Consider the following 16,209-nt stretch of genomic DNA (forward strand, 5'->3'; position numbering starts at 1 on the left):
ATTCACCTATCAGTCACCTGCAACCTCTCCCAGTCACATATCAGTCACCCACAGCCCCCAATCACCCGCAACCTCTTCCAGTCACCCACAGTCTCTCCCAGTCACCTATCAGTCACCCACAGTCTCTCCCAGTCACCTATCAGTCACCCACAGTCTCTCCCAGTCACCTATCAGTCACCCAACCTCTCCCAGTCACATATCAGTCACCCACAGCCTCTCAGTCATCTATCAGTCACCTGCAGCCTCTCCCAGTCACATATCAGTCACCCGCAACCTCTCACCCACAGTCACCTATCAGTCACCCACAGTCTCTCCCAGTCACCTATCAGTCACCCGCAACCTCTCCCAGTCACATATCAGTCACCCGCAGCCTCTCAGTCATCTATCAGTCACCTGCAACCTCTCCCAGTCACATATCAGTCACCCGCAACCTCTCTCAGTCACCTATCAGTCACCCGCAATCTCTCCCAGTCACCTATCAGTCACCCACAACTTCTCCCAGTCACATATCAGTCACCCACAGCCTCTCCCAGTCACCTATCAGTCACCCACAACCTCTCCCAGTCACATATCAGTCCTCTCCTAGTCACACACAGCCTCTCCAGTCAGGCTTGCCACCCAAGCTAACACTATCATTAACCCCTTCAGTTCCGTGATGCATTTCCATATTCATTTTGGTGACTATTTGGCGACTTTATACAGCTTCACAAACTTATGTGAGGGTTAAAATAGTGAGGACTGTGGCCATTAAACTTCTCACCTCCATAAACCCTTCCTAATGTTAATAAAGCCCTCTAATCACACCCAAAACTCAAGGTAAAATGCGTCCCAGTTCTGAAGGGGTTAATAATGTAACAAATGATCAAAATGCCCTCAGAGACACAGAAACTGGACCACAATTAAGCTCCAGCAATCGCCGCACCTTATCTACTCACCATAAACTTTGACAAAGGTAAAGTGAACAACAGTAAACAAAAGTGATGATCTATGGGCGTGCTAACTATGAGAGAGAGACTTGGCATGCAGCTCGTAGCCATCAACCCCTTCAGTACCAGGACATATTCATTTTGTGTTTGGGGATTTTATGCAGCTTCAGAAAATCATGTGGGGCATTAAAATACTGAGGACTGTGGCCATTAATCTTGTGACCTCCATAGACACTTGCTAATCTCAATACAATGGTGTAATCATAGCCAAACTGTCTTAAAATGCCCCTCAAAACATGCCAAATTGTGGTAAAATGCCCTCAAGACATGCCAAATTTTCTTAAAATGTCTTCAAAGCCTGCCAAACTGTCTTAAAATACCCTCAAAACATGCCAAATTATCTTATTATTCCCTAAAAACATGCCAAACTCTCCTAATATGCTCACAAAACATGCCAAACTATCTTAATATGCATATAAAACATGCCAAACTGTCTTAAATTGTCCTTAAAACATGTCACTGTCTTAAAATGCCTTCATAATATGCCAAACTCCCTTAAAATGCACTGAAAACATAAACTGTCTTAAAATGTCTTTAAAACCTGCCAAACTTTCTTAAAAACATGCTGGATTGTCTTAAATTGTCCTTAAAACATGCTAAGCTATCTTAAAATGCTCTCAAAAGATACCAAACTGTCTTAAAATGCCCTAAAAAAAATCCCAAACTATCTTAAAGTGCCCTCAAAATATGCCAAACTATTTTAAAATGCTCTCAAAACATAAGGAGGGAGGAGGGAGGAAGGAAGGAGGAAGGAAGAGGGAGGAGGAGGAGGAGGAGGAGGAGGAGGAGGAGGAGGAGGAGGAGGAGGAGAGGAGGAGAGAGGAGGAGGAGGAGGAGGAGGAGGAGGAGGAGGAGGAGAGAGAGAGAGAGAGAGAGAGAGAGAGAGAGAGAGAGAGAGAGAGAGAGAGAGAGAGAGAGAGAGAGAGAGAGAGAGAGAGAGAGAGAGAGAGAGAGAGAGAGAGAGAGAGAGAGAGAGAGAGAGAGAGAGAGAGAGAGAGAGAGAGAGAGAGAGAACAAAAATTTAACCTTTTAACATGACAATATATCTATTTTACCTATTTTTTTCTCTTGAGTCCTTCCTTCTTTTCTTCCTCTTCTCATCTTCCTATACCTCTTCCTTCCTCCTCTTCCTCCTTCTCCTTCTTCTCTTCCTCTTCCTCTTCCTCCTCTTTCCTTGGTCTGTTTCTCCACATCTTAACACAATCTGAAATAAATCAAACTGGATTAATATCAGAGAGAGAGAGAGAGAGAGAGAGAGAGAGAGAGAGAGAGAGAGAGAGAGAGAGAGAGAGAGAGAGAGAGAGAGAGAGAGAGAGAGAGAAGAGAGAGAGAGAGAGAGATATGACAAAGGTGACATTGCACAGGTGTGACAGTTAATAAGTTGGCCATGCAAACGAGTACACTGACAAATATTCTGTGTACACTACCTCAAGGGAACCCAAGGACACCACCACCACCACCACCACCACTATTTTAACCCCTTCAGTACTGGGACACATTTTTACCTTGAAATTTGTAAAACATTAGACCATTTTATTGACATTAAGAAAGGCCTCTACAGGTTACAAGTTTAATGCCATGGCCACAGTATTGACTATTTTAACCCTCCAGTACTGGGACACATGTTTGCCTTGAGTTTTGTGTAGCATGACACCATTTTATTGACATTAGCAAGGGTGTGGTGCACTGCCAGGCTTGTTCAAACATCTTCCTGTGTGTGACATGGCTCTTATGTAGAACTACTCTACTGAATAATATTTTTTTTCATATCTGCAACATATCCCAGGCCTTGGGTGACTGCCAAGCTCTTCACCACTTCCAAGCGAGGCTCCCAGGCTTTGGCTAACAATGATGAAAGCATAACAGTAATCAATTTAACCTAACCTAACCTAATCTAACCTAACCCAACCTAACCTAACCTAACAGTAATGAACAGCCTGACAAAGCTGTATGGCATGGTGCTTTGCAACAGACTAAGCCATTGGTTCAAGGCTGACAGACAGCAGGCAGGCAGCCAGGTGGTGGGCACAGGATGCCTTGAACACATTGTCACACTGCGTTTGTTGACAGATGTTGCTACAAGGAACACATTTCACCTTTATTACTTTTGTATATTTTACCCGCGCATGTGATAACGTACCGAGCAACACATTATTTTGTACTTTGAAGAGACTGGATTGTGGGACGGTAATGTTGCTCGCTATAACATCACAGGGAACATCATTCACTGCTAAACCCTGGAACTCACTGCCTGCCCCTCTCTCTCTCTCTCTCAAGTGCGTCAAAATCATTCAAATTTTGAAATTTTGAAAGTTAGCGAGAGAGAGAGAGAGAGAGAGAGAGAGAGAGAGAGAGAGAGAGAGAGAGAGAGAGAGAGAGAGAGAGAGAGAGAGAGAGATTCAACCTTATAAAATGACAATATTTCTTCTTATCTTACCTTTTCTTCTTCCTCTTCATTCCATCCTTCTTCTCTTCCTCCTCATATCTCTTTCCTCCTCCTCCTCCTCCTGTTCCTTTGGTCTGTTTCTCCATATCTTAACACAATCTGAAAGAAATTAAATCAAACTGGATTAATATATATATATATATATATATATATATATATATATATATATATATATATATATATATATATATATATATATATAGAGAGAGAGAGAGAGAGAGAGAGAGAGAGAGAGAGAGAGAGAGAGAGAGAGAGAGAGAGAGAGAGAGAGAGAGAGAGAGAGACAAACAAACAAACAAACAAAAAACAAACAAACCTTCCAAGCGGACTGTTCACTCTGCAACATTTCAATAAATTTTGGGACAGCGTGTAGTCTGGCCTTCCCGCCGCTGCTGCCGCCAACACCAATACCACCACCACCACCACCACAGCCAGCCGTGCCATCCTGACCCACTCCCGGCTGGCTAGTTGTGACCTTTGACCTGAAATGAGAAGGTTAGGTTAGGTTAGGTAACAGGAAAACAGACCAACAAGCACACAGACACACACATTACAAGCCTTCCTATTTGAGCTAATTTCTCCTTAACTAACCACTAACTTAACATCACACCAGGCTGGAGACACATAGTAGTAGTAGTAGTAGTAGTAGTAGTAGTAGTAGTAGTAGTAGTAGTAGTAGTAGTAGTAGTAGTAGTAGTAGTAGTAGTAGGTGATGAAGGAATATAATACAAAATAACTACTACTACTACTACTACTACTACTACTACTACTACTACTACTACGCCACTAACTTCCCCTCACCTTCTCGACAAGTTCCCTGGCCAGAGGTTTGTTTCCTGTTTTCATGATGTGGTTGGTGAATTTCCTGTGAGAGAGAGTTAGGTTAGTTTAGGGACACACGTGCACACACACACACACACACACACACACACACACACACACACACACACACACACAATTGCTCTCTCTTTCTCTCTCTCTCTCTCTCTCTTCTTCCTCCTCTTCTTCTTCTTCTTCTTCCACCACCACCTTCTCCTCCTCCTCCTCCTCCTCCTCTCCTCTTCCAGTCTCACACACACACACACACACAAAGTTCAGAATCTCTCTCTCTCTCACACACACACACACACAGAGAGAGAGAGAGAGAGAGAGAGAGAGAGAGAGAGAGAGAGAGAGAGAGAGAGAGAGAGAGAGAGAGAGAGAGAGAGAGAGATAGAAAGAGACAAAACCCACACACACACACACACACACACACACACACACACACACACACACACAGACACACACACACACACACACCTGACAAGCGGGTGGTGGAGTACGGAGGTGGTGTGGGTGCTGTGGGCCACTCGGACCGCCCGCTACTCAAATTCCTTCATCTCCCCGCTGTCCTCCATCTCCTGCAGTTTTGAGGGCATGTACGCCGGGGGGTATTGGCTGTACCTCGCCCCCCTGCCACCCTTGCCAAGCCTCCCATCACCCCTGCCAAGCCCCCGGTCACATTCACACCGGCCACACAAGCAACATGACCCCTGGGGATAAAAATTTGGTTAAGGTCTTTTTAGCATAAGAGAGGACTGGAAAAGGACAACTGAGAGGTAAAGGGAGAATAGCCCCTCCTGTCACCCCCAAGCCCCTCGTCACCCCCAGGCAAGCCACACAACCCCAGGGGATTAAAAAGTAGATTAGGGTCATTTTAGCATATGAGAAGACTGCATAAGGGAGAAAAGCCCCCTCTTGTGACCCACGCCAGCCCCCATCACCCCTGCCAGCCCCCATCACCCCCAGGCCAGCCACACAACCCCGGGATTAAAAATTAGATTAGGGTCATTTTAGCATGAGAGGACTGGAGAAACCGTTTTTATTGATTTATTTTTTGTATCTTTAAGATTCTTGGCTAAGGAGGAACATAAAAATGACAAAAATAATAAAAACTAGCCCTACTCCGGTGCCAGTCACCTTACAGAGCCGAGAGAATGAGTCAAATAGATTGAATAAATACTAGACACTCTCTCTCTCTCTCTCTCACACAAGTTTACCTCTTCAACATAACAAAAATAATAAAAACTAGCCTACTCCGGTGCCAGTCCCCTTACACAGCCGATAGAATGAATTAAATATTAAAATAAATACCACACACACACACACAATTACCCTCTCAAAAATCATATGAATACTAATAACTACACAATGGCACTCCACACACATGCACCAATGCCACAGGGCTCACCAGGCACTGCTCACCGCCCTCCATGACCGCCAGGGGCCTCGGAAATCATTAAATAAGACACGTATCCCGGTGGCCATTAGTGGTAGATGTAGATGTAGATGTTGCAACGGAAGCTCCTTACTTCTTCTCGTTCTTTGTTCCGCTAATGTTGAAGTTCTTTTTTCTTCTTTTCCCGCTGTGTCCACCTCTTGTATATGGCGTCCTTGTATTTGTGTGGGTCGGTGAAGAGGATGCGTCCCAGCGCGTCCCTGCCGGCCCCTGCCACAAGAGCGGGTGGTTGTGGCGGCAGCGCCGGTGGGAGGGCCGCCTCGGTTTGTTGTGGTGGTGCATGAACAATTCCGCCTTTTCAACGGGTATTCATTTACATTATTACTTTTACCTTATTTTCTTTATTTTTACGTGTTTCTTTTATTTTTTCTATAAACAGCCAAAACTCACTAGAAACACCCAATGCAAACAAAAACAGCCTCTACACACACCCAACACACGCGCCACACACCAAAACAACTTCAAATCGTCCTAAAACACACTTGAGACACCATACACCACCTTAAAAGGCTGCCAAACACGCACACAACTCACTACAAAAACCCAATATACACCCAAATCACTCCCACACACACCCAAAGCTCTTCAAACACTCAAAACTGTCGCAAAATACATGATAACCCCTCAAAATGCCCCAAACACACTCAAAACACACGCCAATACTCAAACACTTCCACACCACACTCAAGATACGTCAAATATGCCTCAATACATCCAACGCACACTGAAAACATACTTATAACACCTAAAACACTCTGCAATACTGCCAAACACACTTAAAATACCCCAAATATACCCACCACTACACCAAAAGCATTGTAAAGAACGGCAACATTACAAGGGTGACTTACCTAAATGTTGTGGCTTGACTCCTCCTCTTCTTCCGCTTCCTTTCTCATTCCTCCTCCTCTGTTTCCCTTTTTTAGTCTTTCTGTTGCTTCCATCTACACGCCTGAGCCTAGAAACACACCACAACACTCAGAAAACACTAGATATTAGGCAAAATATTGAGGAAGTGGCTTGGCAGCCTTGGCTGGTCCTCCTCTTCCTCCTACTTTTCTCCTTCCTTCCTCCTCCTCCTCCTTTATTTCTCCTTTCTTCTTCCTTCTACCATTATTATCTACACACCAGAGCCCTGAAACACACGCAAACACGTAGAAATCACTAGATATTAGGCAAAATACTGACGAACTGGGCGGCTGGGAGGAGGGACGCCAGCCCAAGGCCTGTGACGTCACAGAATGCGCGGGACCAGCGGAGACTCGTCTAAATTACGTAAATAATTTGAAAATTGACCCATAGAAAAAACGAAGCCACGGCCGAATGCTTGACATTTTACGACTGTGAACAAACTTTAACTAACATCCACAACATAAAAACATCTCCTGCCTAACTAGTTTCAAAGAATTGTGTAAATTAACTATATTATAAATTATAAAATCATTTGCACTCATGAAACTCAAAAACGTCCACCCATTTCCACTTTATATTTATTTTGAAAAATATTAGACAATATAAACTCTCTTCTCAGGCGTCCAACAGTTAGCTAGGACCAGAAGTGAACCAATGAAACTTATTTATGTCAAACAAAACCATTCAAATCCAAACTCATCAAAACTCTTGTCAAGTCCAGCCATTTTCACTTGGCGAGTATTTTAACACACTTGACACAGTCTGAGCTTTCTTTTAAGGCATTGGACACCGAGTTAGACCGTCAACCAAAACGTAATTAAATCAAATACAAAATATAAAACTTACGTTTAACGGGACCAAACACCATTTCAAAGTCCACATATTTGACTCAATGGGTTGATTTCACGCCTAAATCAGCACAGACGACTCTTTGCCACCATAAAGGCCCACTTACACCTTCAAATAAAAACTCAAAAAGCAGATGGAAAATTTGGCCGTTGAAAAGACATTTATACACGCCATAAAACACCACTAAACGCCACATATTTACCAAACTCTGGCGCGGAACACTCTTCAAACACAACGCAGTATTTATAGGAACCATAAAAACACACCATGGAAGCGTAATATTATCATTAGCAAATATGTGAAAAAAGTATAGAAACCTGCTGGTGGCCCAGGAGGCGGGGGCTCGGGAGGAGAGCGGAGGGGGACCGGGGTGGGCTACATCCGGGAGAGGGAGGCGGGAACAGCTGGGGCAGGGGCTCTGAGTCCATGTGTTGCCTTTATCAGCTCACCACAACAAAATGAAGGTATATCGGGAAGAAGTGACCACGGCTATGAAATGTCAGACTGGTGACTGCATTGTGACACATGTTTGGCTGAAGGAAGCAAGTCACATCTCCTAAAACTTGCTTCTTTACTGCAAAACACACTCAGAACACCTTGCAACACCTCAAAACGCACTAGAAACACACAAAAATGACGCAAAACACACTCAAAACTTTTACCAATCGCCTTCCTCAACACCTGGGCACAAGTCACACTGTTTTCACTCTCACTTGTAAACCTAACCAAAGAAATAAGTGAACGGCCTCAAACGTACCTCACACATGAACGCTGTGGAGGATTGTGGTGTACGCTGACACCGTGTACTGCTGTCTCACTCACTGCTTGGTGCTCCTAAACACTGCACACTTATGTCTGTGTGTGTTATTTGGTGTTTAAGAGTGTTTGGGGGCATGTTTCTGTGTGTGTGTGTGTGTGGCAAGACTGAGGACTAACACTAAATACCACCACGGGTGTGGTGTGTGTTTGGCTGTGTTTACAGTGTTTGAGGTATATAAGTGTACGAGTGTTTGAGGTATATAAGTGTATGTATGGCTGTGTTTGAGGTATATGAGTGTATGTATGGCTGTGTTTGAGTGTTTGAGGTATATAAGTGTGTTTTAAGTATGTATGGCTGTGTATGGGTGTGTGTGGGTGTGTATGGGTGTATGGCAAGATAAGACACACCACCACCACCAACAACAACACAACTGGTCCTCCCGGTTGACGTGTAGGGGCGGGTGTGTTTGTGATGATCCTTAGTATAAATGTGTATAATAACTTACTAAATCTATTATTAATGAGACACTACTTCTATAAATTGCACATATTGATTTATTCTTTATTTTTCATCCTTTCTTTTCGTTGTATTGCCCTGCTGTGGTTATAGAAAGGCAGTATACATGAAACAGCTTCTACGTTTACAGGAGTGTTTTGATATAGCGCGGGAAAAGGAAAGAGAAATCGAGATATTTGAAAGGTATATCGGGAAGAAGTGACCACGGCTATGAAATGTCAGACTGGTGACTGCATTGTAACACATGTTTGGCTGAAGGAAGCAAGTCACATCTCCTAAAACTTGCCTCTTTACTGCAAAACACACTCAGATATTTCCTCGTTCTCTATTTCTATCGCCTCTTTTCTTGATCTATGAGTATTTCTGGCAATATACCACAGTGAAGTGATCATAAGTAAAGGAATATACACATCTTATCGATCTACGAGTTGATTTATTTATCTATCTATTTATCTTTCTATCTGTCCATTTATCTATTCATTCTAGTGACTATTTGGTGATTTTCTACAGCTTCACAAACTCATGTGGGGGTTTAAATAGTGAAGACTGTGGCCATTAATCTTCTGCCCTCCATACACCCTTCCTTATGTCAATAAAATGGTCTTATCTCTCTCTCTCTTAGCCCACCACCTCTCTCTCTTTTTCAGCCCACCACGGACACCTCTCTCTCTCTCTCTCTCTCTCTCTCTCTCTCTCTCTCTCTCTCTCTCTCTCTCTCTCAAAACCTCAATTTTTTCTCACATTTCCTTTCTTTAAACCACTAAATAAACTCCACTCTCACTCTTTCTCTTAGCCTACCACCACAGACACCCCCTCTCTCTCTCTCTCTCTCTCTCTCTCACACACACACACACACACACACAGAGAAAAGATAGAGTGACTAAAATTGGAGGTGGAATAATTGTGTTAAGAGGAAAAGAGTTAGTAGTGTAAAAGTAGTGTAAAATGAAGTGGTGGGTGTGGTGGTGAGTGATGGAAGGCAAGATATCAATATTGTAAGTGTGTATGTACCTCCCAAAACAACAAGTGGATGGTCAAATGATCAGTCTAACAGTATGGTGGAAAGCACATTGGAAACAATGACAAATGAAGCTGCAAAGAAAGCAAAATGGTTCTACTTGGAGATTTCAACTGTAAAGACGTTTTTTTTTTTTTTTTTTACATTACAAGGGCACTGGCCAAGGGCAAACACAGTGTTGGAAAAAAAAATCCCGCTGGTTGCCAGGCCCTGTTAAAAGAAAAGTAGAAAGAGAAAAACAGAAAAATCTAAAAGGAGGGTCCAGTTAACGTAAGAGGTGTCTTGACACTCCTCTTTTGAAAGAGTTTAAGTCATAGGCAGGTGGAAATACAGACACAGGTAGAGAGTTCCAGAGTTTACCAGTGTAGGGAATGAAGGAGTGAAGATACTGGTTAACTCTTGCATTAGGAAGATGGACAGAATAGGGATGAGAAGAAGTAGAGAGTCTTGTGCAGCGAGGCCGCAGGAGGGGAAGGCATGCAGTTAGCAAGTTCAGAAGAGCAGACAGCATGAAAACAGCGGTAGAAGACAGATAAAGATGCAACATTGCGGCGGTGACTTAAAGAATCAAGACAGTCAGTTAGAGGAGAAGAGTTGATAAGACGAAAAGCTTTAGATTCCACCTTGTTTAGTAAAGCTGTGTGTGGATCCCCAGACATGAGAGCCATACTCCATACACGGGCGGATAAGGCCCTTGTACAGAGCAAGCAGCTGGGAGGAGAGAAAAATGGACGAAGACGCCATAGGACACCTAACTTCTTGGAAGCTGATTTAGCAAGAGTAGAGATGTGAAATTTCCAGTTTAGATTTTTAGTGAAGGATAGACCGAGTGTGTTTAATGTAGAGGAGAGGGAAGTTGAGTGTTATTGAAGAAGAGAGGATAGTTGTCTGGAAGGTTATGTCGAGTAGATAGTTGTAGAAATTGAGTTTTGAGGCATTGAACAAAACCAGGTTTTCTCTGCCCCAATCAGAAACAAGTGAAAGATCAGAAGTTAGGCGTCCTATAGCATCTCGCCTTGAGTCATTTAATTGTTGTTGGGTTGGGCGTCTGTTGAACGCTGTTGAATAATGCAGGGTGGTATCATCAGCATAGGAGTGGATAGGGCATTGAGTCAGATTTAGGAGATCATTGATGAATAATAGAAAGAGAGTGGGTGATAGGACAGAACCCTGTGGAACACCACTGTTGATAGTTTTAGGGAAGAACAGTGACCGTCTACTACAGCAGCAATAGAACGATCGGAAAGGAAACTGGAGATGAAGGTACAGAGAGAAGGATAGAATCCGTAGGAGGGTAGTTTAGAAATTAAAGATTTGTGCCAGACTCTATCGAAGGCTTTCGATATGTCAAGGCCGACAGCAAAGGTTTCACCGAAGTCCCTAAAGAGGATGACCAAGATTCAGTTAGGAAAGTAAGAAGATCACCAGTAGATCTGCCTTTACGGAAACCATACTGGCAATCAGAGAGAAGGTTGTGAGCTGATAGATGCCTCATTATCTTCCTATTAAGGATAGACTCAAAGGCTTTAGAAAGGCAGGAAATCAAAGCTATAGGGCGGTAGTTAGAAGGATTGGAGTGGTCACCTTTTTAGGGACAGGTTGAATGTGAGCAAACTTCCAGCAAGAAGGATAAATAGAAGTAGAGACACAGATGAAAGAGTTTGACCAGGCTGTGAGCGAGTTCGGAAGCACAGTTTTGAGAACAACAGGAGGGACTCCATCCGGACCGTAAGCCTTCCGAGAATCAAGGCCAGAGAGGGCCAGGAAAACGTCTTTATAAAGAATTTTAATTTTAGGGATGAAGTAGTCAGAGGGTGGAGGAGTAGGAGGAATATGCCCAGAATCATCCAAAGTTGAGTTGGTAGCAAAGGTTTGAGCGAAGAGTTCAGCTTTAGAAAAGAAGAGACAGCTGTAGAGCCATCTGGATGAAGTAAAGGAGGAAAGACGAAGAAGTAAAGTTGTTAGAGATATTATTGGCTAGATGCCAGAAATCTCGAGAGGAGTTAGAATTGGAAAGACTTTGACATTTTCTATTGATGAAAGAGTTTTAGTAAGTTGGAGAATAGATTTGGCATGATTACGGGCAGAAATATATAGGGCATGAGTTTCAGCAGTTGGATGGCTACGGAACCGTTTGTGAGCCGCCTCTCTATCATTGACAGCACGAGAACAAGCAGAGTTAAACCAAGGCTTTTTAGCTTTAGGGTTAGAGAAAGTATGAGGAATGTATAGCTCCATGCCAGAGATAATCACCTCTGTTATGCGCTCGGCACAAAGAGAAGGATCTCTGACATGAAAACAATAATCATCCCAAGGAAATCAGAATAGTACTGCCTTAGTTCCTCCCATTTAGCAGAGTTAAAATGCCAGAAGCACCTCCGCTTAGGCGGGTCCTGAGGCTGCACTGGAGTGATAGAACTGGTAACGGAAATTAGATTGTGGTCGGAGGAGCCCAACGGAGAGGAAAGTTTAACAGAGTAAGCAGAAGGGTTGGAGGTTAGGAAAAGATCAAGAATGTTGGGCGTGTCTCCAAGGCGGTCAGGAATACGGGTAGGGAACTTCACTAGCTGCTCTAGGTCATGAAGGATAGCAAAGTTGAAGGTTTGTTCACCAGGTTGGTCAGTGAAAGAAGATGAAAGCCAAAGCTGGTGGTGAACATTGAAATCCCTAAAATGGAGATCTCAGCAAAGGAAAGTGAGATAAGATGTGCTCCACCTTGGAAGTCAAATAGTCAAAGAATTTTACATAGTCAGAGGAGTTAGGTGAGAGGTATACAGCACAGATGAATTTAGTTAGAGAGTGACATTGAAGTCTTAGCCAGATGGTAGAAAATTCTGAAGATTCAAGATTGTGGGCACGAGAGCAAGTGGTGTCGTTACGCACGTATGCGCAACATCCAGCTTTGGATTGAAAATGAGGATAGAGCAAGTAGGAGGGAACAGAAAAGGGCTGCTGTCAGTAGTCGCAGACAACTGTGTTTCAGTTAGGAAGAGAAGATGAGGTTTAGTAGAGGAGAGGTGGTGTTCCACAGATTGAAAATTAGAACGAAGGCCACGAATGTTGCAGAAATTGATAGTGAAAGTATTAGATGAAGTGTCAAGACACCCAAGGTCGACAGCAGAGGGCAGTCCGACCTGGGGACATTTATGGTCCCCTCCCCAGAGGGGGACTCCGAGGCAGGGCGTGGTGAAGCCATTATTAAATTTTGATTTGAAGAGAGTGTAAAAGTGTAAGGTGTTGTAGTGTAGTGTAGGAAGTAGTAGAAGTTGTCTTTAGAGGGCAGGCTGCAGCTGCTCAATTGTATAAATGAGACCACAAAGGGAACCGGGAAGAGAGGACACGGGAATCACTCAGTCTGCAGCACTGCCTACATCCCCGTAAGTACCTCTCCTGGAGTATTCCACCGGGCGGCAGGTGACTACTGCCTACTCCTGCTGTTTCTTTGACCACCATTATGTGTAACATATGTGAACAAGTGATCAAAAGCAAGTGGTGTGACTTCCTGGAAAACAAACAAATACTAAGTGAGAAACAGTTTGGCTTTACAAAAGGGAAATGGTGTGTATCAAATTTGCTATGTTTCTACTCAAGAGTGGTGGATATTTGACAAGAGAGGGATGGATGGGTTGATTGTGTATACCTACACTTCAAAAAAGCATTTGATAAAGTACCACATAACAGATTGATGTGGAAGTGAAGTAGTATCGGAGGAATGAGGGCAAATCTGACGGAGTGGATGAGAAATTATTTGACAGGTAGAGAAATGAGGACGGTGGGAGTGAAGGGAGTGAAGTCAGAGTGGAGGAAAGTAACCAGTGGAGTTCCCAAGGTTCAGTGCTTGGTCCTGATCAATTATTATATAAATGACATGCCAGAGGGAGTGAGAAGTTACTGTAGTATAGGAATATGTTTGCAGATGAGGCAAAGATGAGGAGGACAGTGAGGAATATGCATCACTGTAATATACTGCACAAGGACTTGGACAAAATATAGGAATGGAGCAGGACGTGGCAAATGGAATTCAATACCAACAAAACCTGTGGAATGAGAATGGCTACAACTAAATATACACCCTATAAAGACTGGGGGCGGGAGGGAAGACTGTACGTAATTGAAGTCAGTGAAGAAAAAGACTTGGGAGTGACTGTACAGAGTAATTAATCTGTCTCCAGAAAAGCACATTAATCGAATAATATTTTGCAAAACGTACAGCATGCTCCAAAGTATAGGATGGGCATTTAATTAGGTGGACGGGAACATGATAAAGAAGATATTGACCAGCCTGATTAGGCCACAGTTGGAATATGCATCAGTAATTTGGTGAGCATACATGAAGAAACCAACATGTCAATCAAGTGGAAAGAGTGCAGAGGTTAGCAACAAGAATGATAGGAGGTACCGTATGAGGAGAGGTTAAATAGGCTGGAATGAAGCATGTTGGAAGAAAGAAGAGTCACAGGGATATTATAACAATGTTCAAAATAGTACATGGAGTGGACATATTGGATAGGGAGAACCTGATCACGATGGCATCCACTAATTACCTAAGAGGACACCCAAACAAAATACTGAAGGACTCCTGCACGAGCCACATCAACAAGTATGTATGTATGTATGTATGTATAGCTTCCCGTATCGGAGCATTGATGCATGGAACAAACTGAGCGTGGATGTGGTGTGTGCGGCGACTGTCACTCAAATGAACCACAAATTGGACCAGTGTGGACAAACAGACAGGACATACACACCTACGGCTTAGACACACACACACAAGGAAAAGGAAATCAAAGAGTCTGGGGAGAAAACTTTGGGCCTTGCTGAAATTATAGATCAACAGATCATAGAAGAGAAGATTGCTGAGAAAGTGGTGAAGGTTATTAAATCAAATGAGACATTGGTGAGGGAAACTGTAGACAAAAAGAGATGTGTGGTGATATTTGGTGTGGAGGAGGATAAGACACCGAGTAAAATGGAGAGAGAGAGAAAAACATAAAAAAGGTGATAAATAATATCATTAATGTGGTGCAGGAGGAGGGAAAAGACCTAGTACAAGAAATAGAGGACTTCCATAGAATTGGAAAGTTCACAAGAGAAGGTATGAGGCCAATAAGAATCATAACATAACATAACATAACATAAATAATAGGATAAAAAAAGGGCCACCAGGGCCCATCTAGGTTATCCTGTATCAGTCGCACAGCGACCTCGTCATCAGTACTTAAAGATACACTTACAAGTACACAATACATTATATACTAATTCTAAATATTTGGCCCATTAACAGGGCTAAGTCCTGCAGCGAAATCCTCTACAATTTGTGGTCCCCATACATGGGGATCATGTCTTATTTAACTATAGTAAATTTCTTATAAAAACTATCATGCAGTGCTATACATAATTATAAATCTAATAAATTTAAGTGCTTATCTAATCTGTTTTAAACATTGTCAAACTAGTGCTATTTACAACCGTCTCTGGCAATGCATTCCAGAAGTCTACCACTCTATGACTAAAGAAATATTTTCTTATATCTAACCTGCAGCCTTGCTTTCTAATCTTCCTGCCATGATTTCTAGTCCTATTTCCCTCCTCTAAGGTAAAGAAAGATCTCACATCTATGTAGTTTGTATCTGAGAACATTTTAAATAACTCTATCATATCCTCTTATACATCTCCTCTCAAATGAAAACATGTTTAATTCCTTTAATCTATCTCTATACTCCAGGCGCTTTAATGCTGGTATCATCCTAGTTGCTCTTCTCTGAACTGCTTCTAACATGTTGATATCCTGCCTATAGTGGGGTGACCAGGCCTGTATGCAATACTCTAAATGGGGCCTAACATAGGAATTATATAAGCTACGCACCACTTCCTTACTTTTATAACTAACATTTCTATTTATAAAACCCAGGATCCTATTTGCCCTATTTCTTGCTTCTAAACATTGCTTTGAAAATTTCATAGTCCTGTCTATCACTACTCCTAAATCCTTTCCTTCCTCTACTGCCTCTAGCCAACATCCCTCCATCTCATAGTTAAAGTTTGTGTTGTCTTTACCTAAATGCATAACCTGACACTTATCAGAATTAAACTCCATCTGCCACCTGTCTGCCCATGCTATCAGCCTGTCCAGGTCTCGTTGTATTCTGTAATTGTCCTTTTCGCCCTGTACTGCACATGCTATCTTAGTATCATCTGCAAACTTTAATACTTTGCTACTAATTCCTATATCTAAATCATTAATGTACACCAAGAAAAGAAGAGGTCCTAGCACTGATCCTTGGGGTACCCCACTAACCACTTCCTTCCACTCAGACATTGCCCCATTTAATACTACTCTCTGTTTCCTATCAGAAAGCCATTCACTAATCCAGTCAACTAACCTACCCCCTATCCCATGTAGTCTCAATTTGTACACTAGCCTCCTATGCGGTACCTTATCAA

The 16,209-nt window shown here is 42.8% G+C and overlaps 1 protein-coding gene and 2 long non-coding RNA genes across 15 annotated transcripts in view; all 3 read right to left on the bottom strand.

Moving 5' to 3' along the window:
• Nucleotides 1-372, bottom strand: part of LOC123502477 — a 593-nt gene extending 221 nt beyond the window's left edge. Inside the window, exons 1-2 of the long non-coding RNA XR_006674126.1 lie at nucleotides 323-372; nucleotides 1-167 (exon numbers count right to left, since the gene is read on the bottom strand). The exon at nucleotides 1-167 is cut by the window's left edge and continues 221 nt beyond it. This is a non-coding gene — a long non-coding RNA (uncharacterized LOC123502477). The remainder of the gene's footprint in view (nucleotides 168-322) is intronic.
• Nucleotides 1-3,465, bottom strand: part of LOC123502476 — a 9,374-nt gene extending 5,909 nt beyond the window's left edge. Inside the window, exon 1 of the long non-coding RNA XR_006674125.1 lies at nucleotides 3,424-3,465. This is a non-coding gene — a long non-coding RNA (uncharacterized LOC123502476). The remainder of the gene's footprint in view (nucleotides 1-3,423) is intronic.
• Nucleotides 3,466-3,478: 13 nt separating this feature from the next.
• On the bottom strand, nucleotides 3,479-6,603 carry LOC123502473. Of its 13 annotated transcripts, XR_006674114.1 has the most exons (6): nucleotides 6,562-6,601; nucleotides 5,663-6,004; nucleotides 4,732-4,964; nucleotides 4,234-4,297; nucleotides 3,749-3,914; nucleotides 3,517-3,531 (listed from the first exon to the last, which is right to left on the bottom strand). XR_006674114.1 is itself a non-coding variant. In XM_045251610.1 (4 exons), the coding sequence occupies exons 1-4, from the start codon at nucleotides 5,737-5,739 to the stop codon at nucleotides 3,522-3,524; spliced, it is 303 nt and encodes a 100-aa protein (XP_045107545.1). In that variant the 5' UTR covers nucleotides 5,740-6,517; the 3' UTR covers nucleotides 3,479-3,521. The 13 variants fall into 13 exon arrangements, 3 of the variants coding, with proteins under 3 accessions (XP_045107545.1, XP_045107547.1, XP_045107546.1); XR_006674122.1 differs by lacking the exon at nucleotides 5,663-6,004 and having other exon boundaries at nucleotides 4,732-4,832; nucleotides 6,562-6,603; XR_006674118.1 differs by lacking the exon at nucleotides 5,663-6,004.
• Between the last annotated feature and the right edge of the window lie 9,606 nt (nucleotides 6,604-16,209).

The sequence above is a fragment of the Portunus trituberculatus genome, chromosome 11 (assembly GCF_017591435.1).
Source record: "Portunus trituberculatus isolate SZX2019 chromosome 11, ASM1759143v1, whole genome shotgun sequence".
NCBI lineage: Eukaryota > Metazoa > Arthropoda > Malacostraca > Decapoda > Portunidae > Portunus > Portunus trituberculatus.